General features: G+C 34.2%; 4 protein-coding genes and 2 long non-coding RNA genes across 8 annotated transcripts; 2 read left to right on the forward strand and 4 right to left on the reverse strand.

The window, feature by feature from the left end:
- Positions 1-448: 448 nt before the first annotated feature.
- LOC122517003 (protein spaetzle 4) lies at positions 449-4,298 on the reverse strand. Of its 2 annotated transcripts, none has more exons than XM_043635271.1 (7): positions 3,958-4,298; positions 2,820-3,004; positions 2,338-2,493; positions 2,129-2,259; positions 1,435-2,041; positions 1,238-1,360; positions 449-1,121 (listed from the first exon to the last, which is right to left on the reverse strand). In XM_043635271.1, the coding sequence occupies exons 1-7, from the start codon at positions 3,985-3,987 to the stop codon at positions 875-877; spliced, it is 1,479 nt and encodes a 492-aa protein (XP_043491206.1). In that variant the 5' UTR covers positions 3,988-4,298; the 3' UTR covers positions 449-874. The 2 variants fall into 2 exon arrangements, with proteins under 2 accessions (XP_043491206.1, XP_043491204.1); XM_043635269.1 differs by having other exon boundaries at positions 1,435-2,259; positions 3,958-4,158; positions 4,234-4,289.
- Positions 4,299-4,618: 320 nt separating this feature from the next.
- LOC122517004 lies at positions 4,619-5,162 on the reverse strand. The gene is made up of 2 exons (XR_006303713.1): positions 5,001-5,162; positions 4,619-4,905 (listed from the first exon to the last, which is right to left on the reverse strand). It is a non-coding gene; the product is annotated as an uncharacterized LOC122517004 (long non-coding RNA).
- A 151-nt stretch (positions 5,163-5,313) lies between these two features.
- LOC122517006 lies at positions 5,314-6,074 on the reverse strand. The gene is made up of 2 exons (XR_006303714.1): positions 5,655-6,074; positions 5,314-5,373 (listed from the first exon to the last, which is right to left on the reverse strand). It is a non-coding gene; the product is annotated as an uncharacterized LOC122517006 (long non-coding RNA).
- Positions 6,075-6,147: 73 nt separating this feature from the next.
- On the forward strand, positions 6,148-7,220 carry LOC122517005 (sentrin-specific protease 8-like). The gene is made up of 2 exons (XM_043635272.1): positions 6,148-6,255; positions 6,449-7,220. The coding sequence occupies exon 2, from the start codon at positions 6,509-6,511 to the stop codon at positions 7,160-7,162; it is 654 nt and encodes a 217-aa protein (XP_043491207.1). The 5' UTR covers positions 6,148-6,255; positions 6,449-6,508; the 3' UTR covers positions 7,163-7,220.
- Positions 7,221-7,729: 509 nt separating this feature from the next.
- On the forward strand, positions 7,730-8,870 carry LOC122517007 (WASH complex subunit 3). Its single transcript, XM_043635273.1, has 4 exons — positions 7,730-7,891; positions 8,018-8,182; positions 8,249-8,523; positions 8,781-8,870. Exons 1-4 carry the CDS (start codon positions 7,841-7,843, stop codon positions 8,845-8,847), a joined length of 558 nt encoding a protein of 185 aa, XP_043491208.1. The 5' UTR covers positions 7,730-7,840; the 3' UTR covers positions 8,848-8,870.
- A 359-nt stretch (positions 8,871-9,229) lies between these two features.
- Positions 9,230-12,120, reverse strand: LOC122517008 (60S ribosomal protein L44). Of its 2 annotated transcripts, none has more exons than XM_043635275.1 (2): positions 12,097-12,120; positions 9,230-9,462 (listed from the first exon to the last, which is right to left on the reverse strand). In XM_043635275.1, exons 1-2 carry the CDS (start codon positions 12,100-12,102, stop codon positions 9,247-9,249), a joined length of 222 nt encoding a protein of 73 aa, XP_043491210.1. In that variant the 5' UTR covers positions 12,103-12,120; the 3' UTR covers positions 9,230-9,246. The 2 variants fall into 2 exon arrangements, with proteins under 2 accessions (XP_043491210.1, XP_043491209.1); XM_043635274.1 differs by lacking the exon at positions 12,097-12,120 and adding an exon at positions 9,871-9,993.
- Between the last annotated feature and the right edge of the window lie 2,362 nt (positions 12,121-14,482).

Here is a 14,482-nt window from a genome sequence, read left to right on the forward strand (position 1 = left end):
AATTAAAGCTTAATAAATAAAAATAATTAATTATGTTTTCAAGTAATTACGAGTAATTTCTGTATTGGCTGTTGTTACTATATTATATATACTTATATATAATCATAGATAATTAAGTCGGCAAATCGCGTGCAAGGAAAATACGCGTGATGCATGTATCTATAAATGTATATAAATCGTTCAAACACAAATGATTATTAATAAATGAAAGTAACGAGAGATATGTGCTGTATTAATTCATTTTACTCACGAGCCTTATACTTCTCTTTTTTTTTAATTAAATAACAAATATTATATGAGAAGACATTTGTTATTATTTAAATAACAATCTGGTACGTATATTTATATAGGTATTATATATTATATATTAAGAATTCACGTGGCGTTTAACATGTTAATATTTCTTGTCAAACAATCCTACTGTACGCTTGTACTTATTTTGGTATTAACTATGGTTAAAAAATTGCGTTTAAGATTAATCATAATCTAGTTAATAATAAACCATTATCTTATTAAATATAAATTTTGTTTATCAAATTATCCTATTAAGTATAAATAAATCAAATATCTTCGTTACTCACACGTACGCGAATAAATCTAAATTTTTATACAAGAACGTGTATACGAAAATTTTATTGGTGTATATATATAGATTTGTGTGTTATTAATAATAACTTAGTATATATACAATGTGCAGCATCATGTAAACTTACAAAACAAACTGCTTCACTTGTTCTTATCTTTCTTATTGCGACAGTCTTGTACGTTTTATTAGTTGTGATAATCTGTATTGAAGCTAAACAATTTGTAGTATCTAGACCTCACTGTGTACTTATGTTCGTGACTCACTCTGTATATTTTCTATCATTTAATATTAGGAAAATTTCGAACGAGGTGGCAAGACTCTCAGCCTTTGTTTTTGGGTACGAGGCGATCGAGATGTAACCCGAAATTCGAGTGGCAAGTCGTAACAGCGACAAACACAGCAACTTGGAAACTTGAACCAGTCGCTAAATATGCCACGACACTCGTTATTGGGATCGTAAGCTAAGAGTCTATGAAGTCTGTATTGTTGTTCGCATCTGCATCCATCTCTGCAGTACATCTGTTTGTTTTCGTGTCTGCCGTAAAAGAAGTTCAAAAAGAGACTTATTAAATACAAATATTTCTTTTCCAAATTTAGAAATAACTATAAATGAGAAAATAAAATAATGTTTGGCATCATTGTGTTACTTACGTGCACTTCTCCCAATGAACATATTGTTCGAAAGGATAAAGATTGAGCAGAGCAAGTACCTCGCCTCTGGTGTTGTTGGCCCAAAAAGGTGCTACTACTTCTTCCTTAACAGGACAAGCGTTTCTATATCGCAAAAATAAACGTATCACACTAAAGTTAAAATTATTTGACGAGTTAACGTTCTTGCGGATACTCACACTCCACGGAGTTTGAGAACAGGTTGTTCCTGTTGTTGATCCTTTCCAGCAACGTCCTGATAAAGCTGACCTTCCATATTAACCGTTGCTGGCCTCGTCGACGGCCTATATTCTGGACGCGGTCTGAATTGCTGTTGATCGTCATTAACGAAGGTCTCGTGAATAGTTGTTTCTTTACCTACGTCGAAGGAATCTTCAGTAAAAACCGTTGACAAAGTAGGTGCATCCAAACTGTCGACATTCGAATCATCCTCGATATTCAATTCTGGTACTTCCGTTTGTTCCGTTGGCTCTTCCAACTTGTCCTCAACTTTTTCATCAACCTTCTCGTCTATTCTATCAACTTGTCCAGATATTTCATTGATGCTTAAATTTTGCTCGCGAACAATCTGCGTGTGTGCAACTGTTTCGTTCTTCTCTTCGACTTCGTTTTCTACTCTTTTAGGTGTCGTTGTAGACGAGGATTGAATACTGTCGATCTCTTTTGTAGTAACATCAATGCTTGCTGATGAAACTGTTGTTGAGGCAACCATAGTCGAAGCTACCGTTGTGGTTGAAGATGCCTTGGAAGACGCTATCGTAGTCGATGACGTTGTTGTACTAGTCGCTGAAGAAGTTGCCATCGTTGTAGTACTAGTGGAGGAACTCTCGGTCGCTCTCAATCTGGTATATTCATTCAATTTAGGAAATTTACCAAATCTCTTGGTGGTAGGATCGTTGAAAGACCTACTAGTGAAACCACGACCCCCATATTCTTCGTCATCGACTCTTAGAATCCTCTCTTCGTCTTCTATCGAATCGAACTCGTCCTCGTATTGATATCCCCTATGATTTATCAACAAGATAAATATACCAAGAAGTAACTCAGTCAATTTGTTGGACATTTTATATCATGATATTCACCTGGAGTCATCGGAGAAATGATGATAGTAATCATCATACTTTAATTCTATGTCATTCTTCTCAAATTCTGCTTTCAAAACGTTTATATGTTTTTCATCGCCATACATACGTCTCATTAAGCCTTGATTCTCCTGTACGAAACGACGCACGGCATGCCTACGATCGAAAAAATCGAATGAACCTATAGACGAATTATTAACATTTGTATGCGTGTATTCTAATAATCAATGGATACGTTGAACGAAAGCATAATAGAATCACGTAATCAAATCGTCTGCCGGCTAATATCTAATTCAATAGATGAGAAATCTATTTTCGCGTACGCTTGCGAAGCACTTTCTTCGACCTATCTACGTCAATAGACTTTCAATAATTTAATTTGGTCAACGAAAAGAAAACATATGATATATCAAAAGCTAGTTCCATTATTTTTGAAATACACATATTGGGAATATAATAGAAAGATGAAGAAAATGAAATACCAGGGATAGGAGCTACCAGCGACTGTGCACCAACTCTGCCGGCGAAAGTCACATGGAAGATTAACGAGTCTCGTGCGTCCGGCACGCGAATATGGTTTGCTGCATGCTGATGATGCATCGTATCCGAAAGTACTTGGACCACCACCACCATTTCCTTGACATCTCACTAGCTGCACTCTGATCACCTATAATTACGTCGTATGTGTTTGTGCATGTGTGTATGTAATGTATCTGTTACGGTCTATGTACGGAATCTGGGCACTGTATAAATTGCCCGAGGCATTTTATAAAATGTCCACTAAGATTAAGCAATTTATATTTTAAGGATGTTTTCATTCATTACTCGGTCAATCTATAAAATACCCAGAGAGTTTTGGTGAATCTAGAATATATGCTTCAATTGGCTATGTTTCAAAGGCAAGTGTTGTTAAATTCATGTAAGTAAAACAAATGATAAGAATGTAAACATTTGTTCACAATATCATTAACAAGTTTCAGTTAATCTTTAAAATGTACTTCAGTTGGGTGTATTTAGAGTACAACGCTGAATCTTATAGTAAAAGAAAGCAGTATATATCTCTTTAATTATTAATAATTGAATTCGTATCTTTTTCTATACTAGGAAGAACATTTCTGCCCTCAGGTTTAGTCAAAATTTTTTTAAGGGTTGCGTCTGGGTTATTTGGAAAGTTTTATCAGAATTTTTTCAGGGTTGCGTCAGGATTTTGTAACCGGTAACATATTTAATATATAAATAAACGACCAATAGCAATGAACTGTTGGTCTTTGATCAGATTAACATATCGTTGACTATTTAACACGATCCCGTTAATACTGATGGCTTCGTGTTGTCGTTACCACGTGCAGGCAAGCGGCATCGCGAATCAAGTCCGAAATCTCGACTCGATCAAGAGATCGATCGATGAAGATTGACCGACCGGTTTTCATAAGACGAGTTAAAGATAATAGAGCGGAAGTTGATACATTACAGTTAAAGTAATATCTTGAAAGAAAAAAATAACAATAAAAATTGTAGGAATATGATATGAAAAAGAAGAAATTAAAGAAAAATAAATAAATAAATGAAATAAAACGATTGGATCTTGTTAAACTTGTAGACTCATGTTAATGAACTCACCTGAAGGAGAAGAAACGCGATTAATTTCATAACTCGCGAAGTTTAGGACACGTCGTTGGACGTTTTATTTATTAATTTTATTTTTTGCTTTTTTTTCTTGATTGGTTTGTTTTAAACGAGGACCTGAGACAATCGACGTCGCGGTACCGCGACTTAGGTCCACTGCTGACAATCGATTCCAATGATGACAGTTTATTAGCACTTTAACAATAAAAGGAAAATAGGAAGGTGTCTTAAAGAAGGAGAAGTAGCTTGAAAAGTATTCGCGCGGATTACTCGCGAAGGGTAGGGGCTCGTGGCTACATGACAGCACCTCCGCGTGCGAAGAGAATGCTTTTATTACTGGCCTCTCTCTTCGCCTTCCTCGAGTTTCCTCCTCGTTCTCTGGTCACCCGCCGCCCATGCAACGTAAACGTTCGCTTGGAAAAAAATCGCCCCTCTCGAGGACGAGGATTGAGTCTTCTGTACTCGTGAATCCTCCAGGTAAAAGAGAGAGAGAGAGAGAAATCTGGAGAAGAAGAAGAAGAAGAAGAAGAAAGAGAGGAGAGTCGAAGCAAGCAAGACGAGGAGTAGGTCATCGTCGCTTGTACCGTTAGTTTCGCTACCATTGATGTGTGTCACGGGGGCCTAACAGTGACGTAGCATGAAATACGATAGGACTTAGATATACAACAAACTTGACATCTCTTATTCAGATCTTCAATCTTCTAAATTAATTTTTTCTCTACTTTCACTTCCTTTTTTCTCTATTATAAAAATGAAATATGAACTTTCCTATTCCAAAAACATCTGCAATAAATATACCCAAGTCTTTACCATATGAAACTGTTTATAAGCATCCTACGACTTGCACGTAAAATTTAATTACCTCCAAAAAAGACTATAAAGGCAATAAACATTTTTTGTGAATTTCTTAAGGTAACTGACCAACGGACTACGCCACTGTACCTGCAATGTGTTTATGGAGTTAGAAAAAGACAACGTAGTTTGCTCGTAAAGGCAACTTAAGTCTTACAACGAGACGTCCCGTGTGTTCTACTAACCCCGAAACTACTGTCACTGCTACCTCTTTCACTGAATTTCCTCGCTTTTGTACAAAAGGGGGGCCTTAACAGACCCAAGCTAAATAAACCCTCACAACGCCTCGGGCTGTGACATCCCCTCTCATCGATTTCTTATTTCTTTTCTCCTCTCTCTCTTTCTTTCTCTGTCAATCTACACTACTGTCACTGCTACCTCTTTCACTGAATTCCTCGCTTTTGTACAAAAGGGGGGCCTTAACAGACCCAAGCTAAATAAACCCTCACAACGCCTCGGGCTGTGACATCCCCTCTCATCGATTTCTTATTTCTTTTCTCCTCTCTCTCTTCTTTCTCTGTCAATCTACCTTTGAACGCGATGATCTTCGAGAACTTCCTAGAAAATGAAAGAAATCAAACTGACATTCTTTTTTCGGCATTAAAAAATAAAACTTAGATCATCATTTAAAATTATTCCTTTAAAAATCTTTCTAATTTTTCGTTCATTTCGATTAATATATTTATACGATCACAACTTTTATATTTTTTATATAATGAGTTTTTATTATTTTTAAGAGAATAATTAATTATTATTCAGAAGAAAATGCCGTTAGTCAGATATCAAAGTTATCAAATGGTACATTCAGAAGAGTCAATTTCATAGTAATGATTCTTTACCATCTAACTGCTATTTAGTGGAGCATGACTGTTCTAAGTCGTTGACAATATAATTAATACTTCCAGGAGAAGCTAATTTGCACGTAAATTTCAATGCAGTTATCGCCATATTTGAATAAACCTTATTAACTTTTTAATATTCTACATCTACATAACATGTATCGTTCAGTAAAAAGATGTTTGTTTGGATTTTTTCTTATTTTTTTATGTTAAATCAAAGCATATGACTATAAACTTAACTGTTTACATTCTTGGAGCAGTGTTTCTCAACTTAAAGTTTACGGAAACATGTCCACTTAAAAAAATTTTAAATTATTTTGATAAAATTTTGATTCGCGCATGGTTAGAAAGATGTCCTGAAAAATGGTTTAACTTCAAAAGATAAGGTTGGGAACTACATTATTTCGCAAAAAGATAATATTCGTTTTATTGCTTCGATAATAAAAAGAATTCATGAAAAATATTCAAATTTGATCGTACTTCTACAAACATTTTAAAATTATCGTTATTATAAATACTTATTAAATAAATCGAATACTTTCCTAATTTATACTACCTTACCGTTGTCGATCGTCGGTAATGATTAAATTTCTTGAATTCAGTAAGTAAGTTAAACGTATAATAAAACTGAAAGGAACATCTTACAAATAAAGTAATAAATTATTAATAAATATTACAAGAATATTGTTATACATTATTTCTCAAATAATAATAATAATAATAATAATAATAATAATAATAATAATAATAATAATAATAATAATAATAATAGTAATAATAGTATAACCTTAAAGGATATCCTGTTTACAAATGTGATCAGTGACAATGAATTAAATTGAGCTATTATTTATAATATGGCAAATAAAAATCCAAACGAGATAGTATTGAGCTATCAAGATTCTCTACTTCGTAATTCAGATGTAGATTTACTGAGAGGACAATATTGGCTCAATGATAATATTATTGGATTTTATCTCGAGTACTTACATGATCATCTAAATGTTCCTAATAAAAATGAAATACTCTATATTAGTCCAGAATTAACTCAGTTATTGAAAATGACAGATCCATCACAGTACGATATATTTTTAGAACCCATTAATGCTCGTACTAAGAAGTTTATCTTTTTCCCATTAAATAATATGAATCGAAAAGATGTTGCTGGTGGATCGCATTGGAGCTTATTGGTATATTCTAAACCAGAAGATACTTATTTTCATTTGGATTCTTTTCAAGATACCAATGGACCAATAGCATCAACTTTTACCAATAATCTCATGTTCTATTTTAATTGTAAGAATGATATCAAATTTATTGAAAAGGATTGTCCTCAACAAACTAATGGATATGATTGCGGTTTATATGTCTTATGTTTCATTGATATAATTTCTCATCATATTTTACAAAAGGATACAATAAAAGATTGTGAATTAAACACTGTCGAGTTCTACGTTAAGTCTAAACGTGAAGAGTTATTGTGTTTGATCAATGAAATGAAGAAAAAATAGAACAACAACTGTGTTAAGTTTAATACGCACTACATGAATAAATGATTATTATTACATATAAATGTATATATTATTTCTTCCATTTTTCTCAAATAAGTGATACTCTGTTAATTACTTGAAATTTTTATATATTTATATATGTACAAAATTATGTTACATTTTGATTGATATACATATATTCTAATAGAAATTATAAATTCTTTCATTTAAAAATATACATATCAATTTAACCATGTAAATGGTAGGTATATTTACTATTCTTGATAGAATGGAAGTTTATTTTCCAACTATCAATTTACTTCTGTAATTACCTTTTAATATTTTATATTATTAAATAAAAAAAAATATATATATACATTTCTAAACATTTATTAAATTATTATTTTCTTTTAAAAGCGATTGTTGAGATTTTTTAATAATATTTCTTAATAAATATTATTTTCTTTTATATATTATGTATAATTTGAAAACATATATATAGAATTTTATTTACTTAAAGAGAATATCTACGTGTAGCCGTAAGTGCTGAAATTTATTAACAGATGTCGCCATAAATTCAAAAAAACGGATGATGATAACCAACCAGTAATTGCAATAATCTATGGAAATATGATTCTCAATTTGACACTTGCTGCTTCCAAAAAATTAATGTGAAAATAATATTTATATACATACAGGATGAATGATTATAAAATGCCTATTATCGAGCCTACTATCGATTATACAAAGGTGGAAATATTTAAATGTTCATTTACCTTAGCATGTAACGTATAACTTGAAATCAATATTATCTTTACTTTTGTTTCTTTCAAATGATTAAGTAAAAATATTACATATATTTTATTTTATATAAAGGTTCCACCGATAAATCAAAAAAGAACAATCTCTTTTATTAATCATTTTATTATACATACCGTAACTTTTCTTAACAAATTTGCACTATCATGTGAAGAAAAATTATTTGAATTTGAAAATAAACTTCAAAAAGTTGAAGCATCTCTAGCTATTCTTGAATCCAGGGTATGTATTTAAAAAAATTCAAATAATTTTGGACTTTTATTAATTATTATGTGTCTTTTGTGTTAGTTATCGTCGATACCAGATTTGCAACCAAACACAAAAGTTGAAACTGATAACGTCAAAGAAAATAATGAAATTAAATCTGAGAACGTAAAAGTTTCAAAAATAGACGAACCAGATAACATAGAAGAAAATAAATCTATTGGCGATGAATCTCCTCCACAGAAAGTTGAAAGAGATCCTCGCTATGATAGATATTTTAAATTGATTCATTTGGGTGCGCAAAAAGAAGAAGTCAAATTACGAGCACAGCGCGAAGGCTTGGACCCAAGCATTTTGGAGTAAGTCTTTACACACTTCTATTAATAATTATAATGAGTCTTTACTTTATTTTATTGCTTGAACTAATGTATGATTCTATCCGTAACATAAATTTTACTTCTCCTAAATATATTTGTAATATATTTGTAATAGATTTGCAATACATTTGCTATGTCATTTTATATATTAACTTTTATAGAGAATATTAAATTAACTTACTTTTTATTCTGCATTTTGTATGTATAGTAATAGCATTTTTATCTTTTAACCACAACAGCGAGCCTCAGCAGACATCTTCTAGGCTCAAAGAGAATGTGCAAGATACAACTACGAGTCAAGATTAACTAGCTTATTAAATGTTATATTAAAATACCAATATTAACATTTCTTTTATATAGGAGTAAAAAAATACTATTTACAAAATAAACAAATAAACAAATATACAAATAGAGAAACTCAGTAAATTTATTTTTATTTCATATTAAATATACATAAGGTAACATGAAATAAATCTTTTAGAACTGAATCATTTGTCCCTGAAAATAATAATATAATAAAGATTAGTACCACTTAGGAAAAGAACTCTGGTATACAAAGATTGTTATGTATTTACCTTTCGTTTCTTGTCACCACCTAATTCGAAGTGTTTGCATCTTTTAAGAGGAATTTCAACACTTTCTTTGTATACTTAAAATATTTGAAGTAAATTTCACTAAGTATATATAATAATAATCTTATAAATTCTAATAATAATAATAAATTAATTTATATATAAATGTGTGTACCTTCTTTCTGAATATAGGTTTCGTTTGACCACCAAAACCTTGTTGTTTACGGTCATAACGTCTTCTACCTTGAGACGCATGCCTCTCCTTGCTTTTTTTATATTGTGTTACCTTATGTGGCTTATGTACCTTGCATTTCTTGCAGAAGGTACGTCTTTGCTTCGGAACATTAACCTATAAATAAAATAAATCACTTAAACAATCACACATCCATTTTCAGTTTCACAGTCAGATAAATTTATTAGTCATCGAATATGCATTTTTGTAATATATAAATTAAGGATAATTAGAACCAATCGTCTAAAAAATTTGTCACTGATGTTATTTTCAAAATTTTATTTACTGTTCACTGTAATTTGAATATAAAAAATAAATAAGGGTCTGAATATTTGGCTCTTTTAGAGGTTATGTTCATCAAAGACAACAACGTGTTAATTTCACGATAAAATATAAAACGATTATTAAAATATTTTAATAAATATTATCTCTTTAGTCACATTAATTTCTTTCAATAATATATATAAAAGATTATTGATTTAATAATGGATTTTGAAAATAGCACAAAATACAAACTCGACCTACCATCTTGAAGTTTAATGTGAAAAAGAAGAAAGTGCTAAGCGGAAGTGAAGTTGGAATGATATTTACGCATGCGCAGATGCTCACATTGCATACAATCATGTAAAAATTTGTCTCTTTTCAGTTTGTTTCTATTATGTTTATAACATGTCTAGAATAACAAAATCATGTTATTTCCTGTGAAACTATTATAAATAAATTAAAGGTTGAATATTTTATAAATATATAATACGAAAATAACCTTAACGATGTACATTCAAATACGACACTTAATCGATAAAATCAACTTTATATTAAGTATACGTCATAAGGAATGTAAGAAATTTTTTTCAGTAAAAAAGAAAAATAACTATACAGAAATAGATATGTTATGTTTTTTTACGATTATATAATACGATCGATAGATGCGTGGGCTTATTGCAAATTTAGAACAATTCACGCAACTTCGTAAAGTCAATAATTATGTTCTTATATTAAAGTCAGCTTTCGGATTTTTTTCAAAACAAGTAATTAATATAGTTTCGTCAATTTATTTATTTATTTAAAAGAAGATTCGATCCATCGATTTGTTTCATGAGAGATCGAATGTTGAAAACTTGCAATTATTATGATTTACATATTTAGATCAATCATAAATGAAGAAAAATATTTTGCTTTACAAGAAGATTGGAACGCATCTTTTCCAACCTCAAATTTTAAGATGGCAGGTGTGCGTCTGCGTAACTCGAAAGTCACGCTATCTCTTTCCTACTCTCTATCCCTCTCTACAAAACCATCTATCTATAGAATAATCGAGAGCGCGTTCTCGAAAGTGCACCATCGCATTCGCTTCGATACGTGCTTATTATTAGTAAATTAGACAAATATCTTTTTCATTTAATCATTATGATTATTTGTTTTTTTTAATAATTCGAGACGCTTCCTTTCAAACAGGGGAATATTTATCGATTTTAAGGAAGAACAGGGTGTCCAAAATCGCCGCGTACGGATCGCAGCGCCAAAGCTTATTTGAATCGAGTGATAAAGCCTCGAAGCAGACGTTCAATGCGGGCTGTGAACTCTCGAACCCCTCGTCCTATGCGATATTTTATTTCTTTTATAGACAGGACGAACACGTTGCTTGTAATATGATTTGCAGAATTCTTAAAATATTATCTGCTTTTAGAATTTTCCCAAAAGGACGCAGTGATAGGATTCCATATAGTATAACGATTTCGACCAATCAGGTATTTATCGAGTTTCAAAGCCGCGCCATCTTCATTTTTGAACAAAGCCAGGTTGGATGTACTAGAGCGAATAGAGACCGAGTAGTAGTCCGCTTCGCGCTATTCGCGCCACCACGATCCTTAGTACACGGTTCTCTTTAACTTCTGACTGGTTCGGCTCTGTCTCAAACCTGCCTCTTCCCCCTCTTTTTACCGCTCGCACTTGCTTTTCTCTCTTTTCCTTTCTGTCTCCTATCTCTCTCTCTCTCTCCCCCACTCTCCCACTCTCTTGCTCTGTTCCTCTCATCATTCTCTCGCTCGCTCTTCCCCGCCGCCACCAGGTCGTGGTCTTCCCTTCCCCTATCCCCATACTTCGCCTGACGACGCTGCTCTCTCGGGCATTTCAGTGGAAATTGACGACGCGTGAGGACTGAGAGTTTCGTTCAACGCGTTACGTACTATCTATCCTTTTTTTTTCTCATCATTCCGCAAGCGGACACGCAGGCATCTAGAAGCATCTCAGGATTCCAAGTGAAGGCGAATCAAATATAAAAGAATTCATCATGAGTACCAAGGAAAACAACGAAGTCGCCGTAGAGAAAGTGGCAGAAAACGACAAAGCTTCTGCCGACGCGAAGTGTGAGATCAAGGGAATCAAGAGGCCGGCCGAGGTAAGTGTCTCATTTTTTTATTCTTACTTTTTTCTCTTTCTTTCTCGTATTATTCCACCTGACTAAGAGTTCTCAATTTATTTCTCTGCCATCAATCTCGCGATATCTTATGGAAAACTCTACGAACACCTGTAATGGTCCTTCGGAATTCTCTGGCGCGTCATCGCGACAATGCTCTTACGTCCATCCATCCATTCATCCATCTATATATGCATCAATTTGTGCATGCTTACATGCATCCATGAATCTATCTCATCTTTCCATTCTCTTTTGCGTGCAAGAAGCGAGCGAGGGAGGAAAGAAGCAAGCTAAACACCTTCCTTATTATATTCTTTTTGCCTACGAATCCTTACGTGCATGCATATCGCAGATATAGTCGAGGGTCGTGCGCGCGTGCCGCCTTATTCTCCCGCTCCTGCGTCCGTTTTTCTCCCTCTCTGCGTTCACAAGCTTTACGTGCGCGTACGCGAAGCGTAGCCTCTCACTCTTCGCTTATTTTATCTCCTCTCCCCGTTCTGCCTATCTATTTATCTATCTCTTTCTCTCTCTTTCTCTTTTTTTCTTTCTCTTTCTTTTTCATCGTCGTCGCCCGCCAAGCTTTCTTACGTTTCGTGATCTCTTGCGCGCCTATCTTCGTTTATCGTTCTCTCTCTCTTTGCACGCATACGCGCGCGCGCACGCTTGCTCACACGCAACGCTTATATATGTCGTATATTCTACTTGTATGTATATTTATATTCATTAGTTAATACATACTCTGTGTACATACGTATATATCGTGTTTGTGAGTCTAATATATCTTTATACGTGATACGCGCGCGCGCGCCTCGGTATAAAAGCATGTGTACTACGCTACACGAAATGACGATAAGGGAACGGTGATGGTAATGATGACGATGTCGACACATCGGTAGCTTCTGGCGGCGACAAACAACGGTAGCGACGATAGCACTGCGTTGCAACGGTGGCGGTAGTAGCACGCAACGAAGATGCACAATGCCGGCCGGCATTTTTTCCTCCATCCACTTTTTACGATAAAGTCCATTTCTTCGAAACGATTTCTCAACACGTGATCAAACTTTTCATCGTATTGCCATTTCTAAACAGCAAAAAAACTTGTTTATATGTTTTCCCTTTTAAAAAAGTTGTACTAAAAACATGAATCGAGGTAAAGGACGCCATTGCAATGTCGCGTGGCCGCCACGAGTACGCCGCCGAACCGACTTTACTTCTGTTTGCTTTATTTTTCTTTCTCTTGTATTTCTTCTTCCTTTTGATATTTCATTTTTTTCTAGAAATATTCGATAAAAGCATGAATTTTGTCGTTTTACTCATTCCTTCTTTCATCATCCCTCTATTTTGGCTATACTCTCCGAAAGACGATTTTTTACGTTTTGACAATATTTCTTGTGATACCATGTGCTTCTTCCCCCTCCACGCCCTTTCCCGCTATCTTTAATGTCGTCACTTTTGTGGTAATCGTCTATGTATCGTCTATTATTGACTCTTCGAAAAAGAGAGTACCTTTTGTTTTCGTAGCAGTTCCATTCTCTTCTTCGTGTAAATTTTCATCTATTGGCTACGCAATTATTTTTATTATTCTCATCGTGTAAAATATAGTATAAAGGTATAGATATTATTTTCTCGAACCGACGACGACGACGACAACGCCATCTTCTTTGAAGTCCATTATGGCGCCCGAAACCAAGCCCGCGTTCATATCTCTATCTTTCTTGCACATTCTCGCTCTCGTTCTCTATCCATCTGTCTCCTTTCTTCTGTTGTGCCACTCCCCTCCCTCCTAAACGAAGCGTGTTTCTCTCTCTCTCTCTCTCTCTCTCTTACTCTCCACCTACCGCTCGTCATTCTCACGTTCTTTCTCCCTCCCGCACACTGTCGTAATTGATCGATAATTCGCCGTAAGCGGGTTAATCGTGTCCGGCGAATAAGACCGATCGATAGGGCAACGCGTACATCTCTTTGACCGATACGTTCCTTTGAAATTGTTTACAGTTTTAATTGCATAAATATCACGCCAAGGGACTTTTTTATACCCACCGTGTTTCTCTTTCATTTTCCTTCCCCTTCCCCTTCCTCTTCCTCTTTCCTTCCTTTTCTTTTCTTTCTCTTTTTCTCTTCAGATTTAACACGAAGAGTGAACAAGTGAGAGAAAAAAAGAAAGAAACTACGCACACGTGTCGTTCTCGCTTCTACACATCTCTTCGTAATATCTAACATTCGCCGCGTCGTTTTTCCCTTGCCAATGAAAAGCCCGCGCGCGCGACTAGCGGCAAAGCCGGGTATTATATACCCCGGTGTGTTTCTGCCTCCCTATTCTCTTTCGCAAAGTAACATCGTGCCAAAACTACACGACTACAAACTACACGTTAACACAATCACGACGACGACGACGTCCTCATCCTCGTTCTCGTCCTCGTCCTCATATTTATCGTAGCAGTTATATGAACTTTTGAGAAAACATCGATATGATTTTCTGTCTTAAATCATCTCTTCGTTATCTCCATTCGAAGTAAATGTTATTTTTAGAACAACTAATTGATCTCTACGCACTTTCGTCTCTCATTTAAGGCTAGGGGGAAAATAGAGCTTACATTCTCCCCTTATTTTATTCAGGCGCGAAAAATATTTTGAAGGGGGTTTTTCCCTTATCTCTCTCTCCCCCTCTCTTTCTCTTTTTTCTCTCTCGTTCTTTCTTCTTTCTTTCTTTCTTCTCTTTCT

The sequence above is a fragment of the Polistes fuscatus genome, unplaced genomic scaffold, assembly GCF_010416935.1.
Source record: "Polistes fuscatus isolate 324 unplaced genomic scaffold, CU_Pfus_HIC Scaffold2, whole genome shotgun sequence".
Classification (NCBI taxonomy): Eukaryota; Metazoa; Arthropoda; class Insecta; order Hymenoptera; family Vespidae; genus Polistes; species Polistes fuscatus.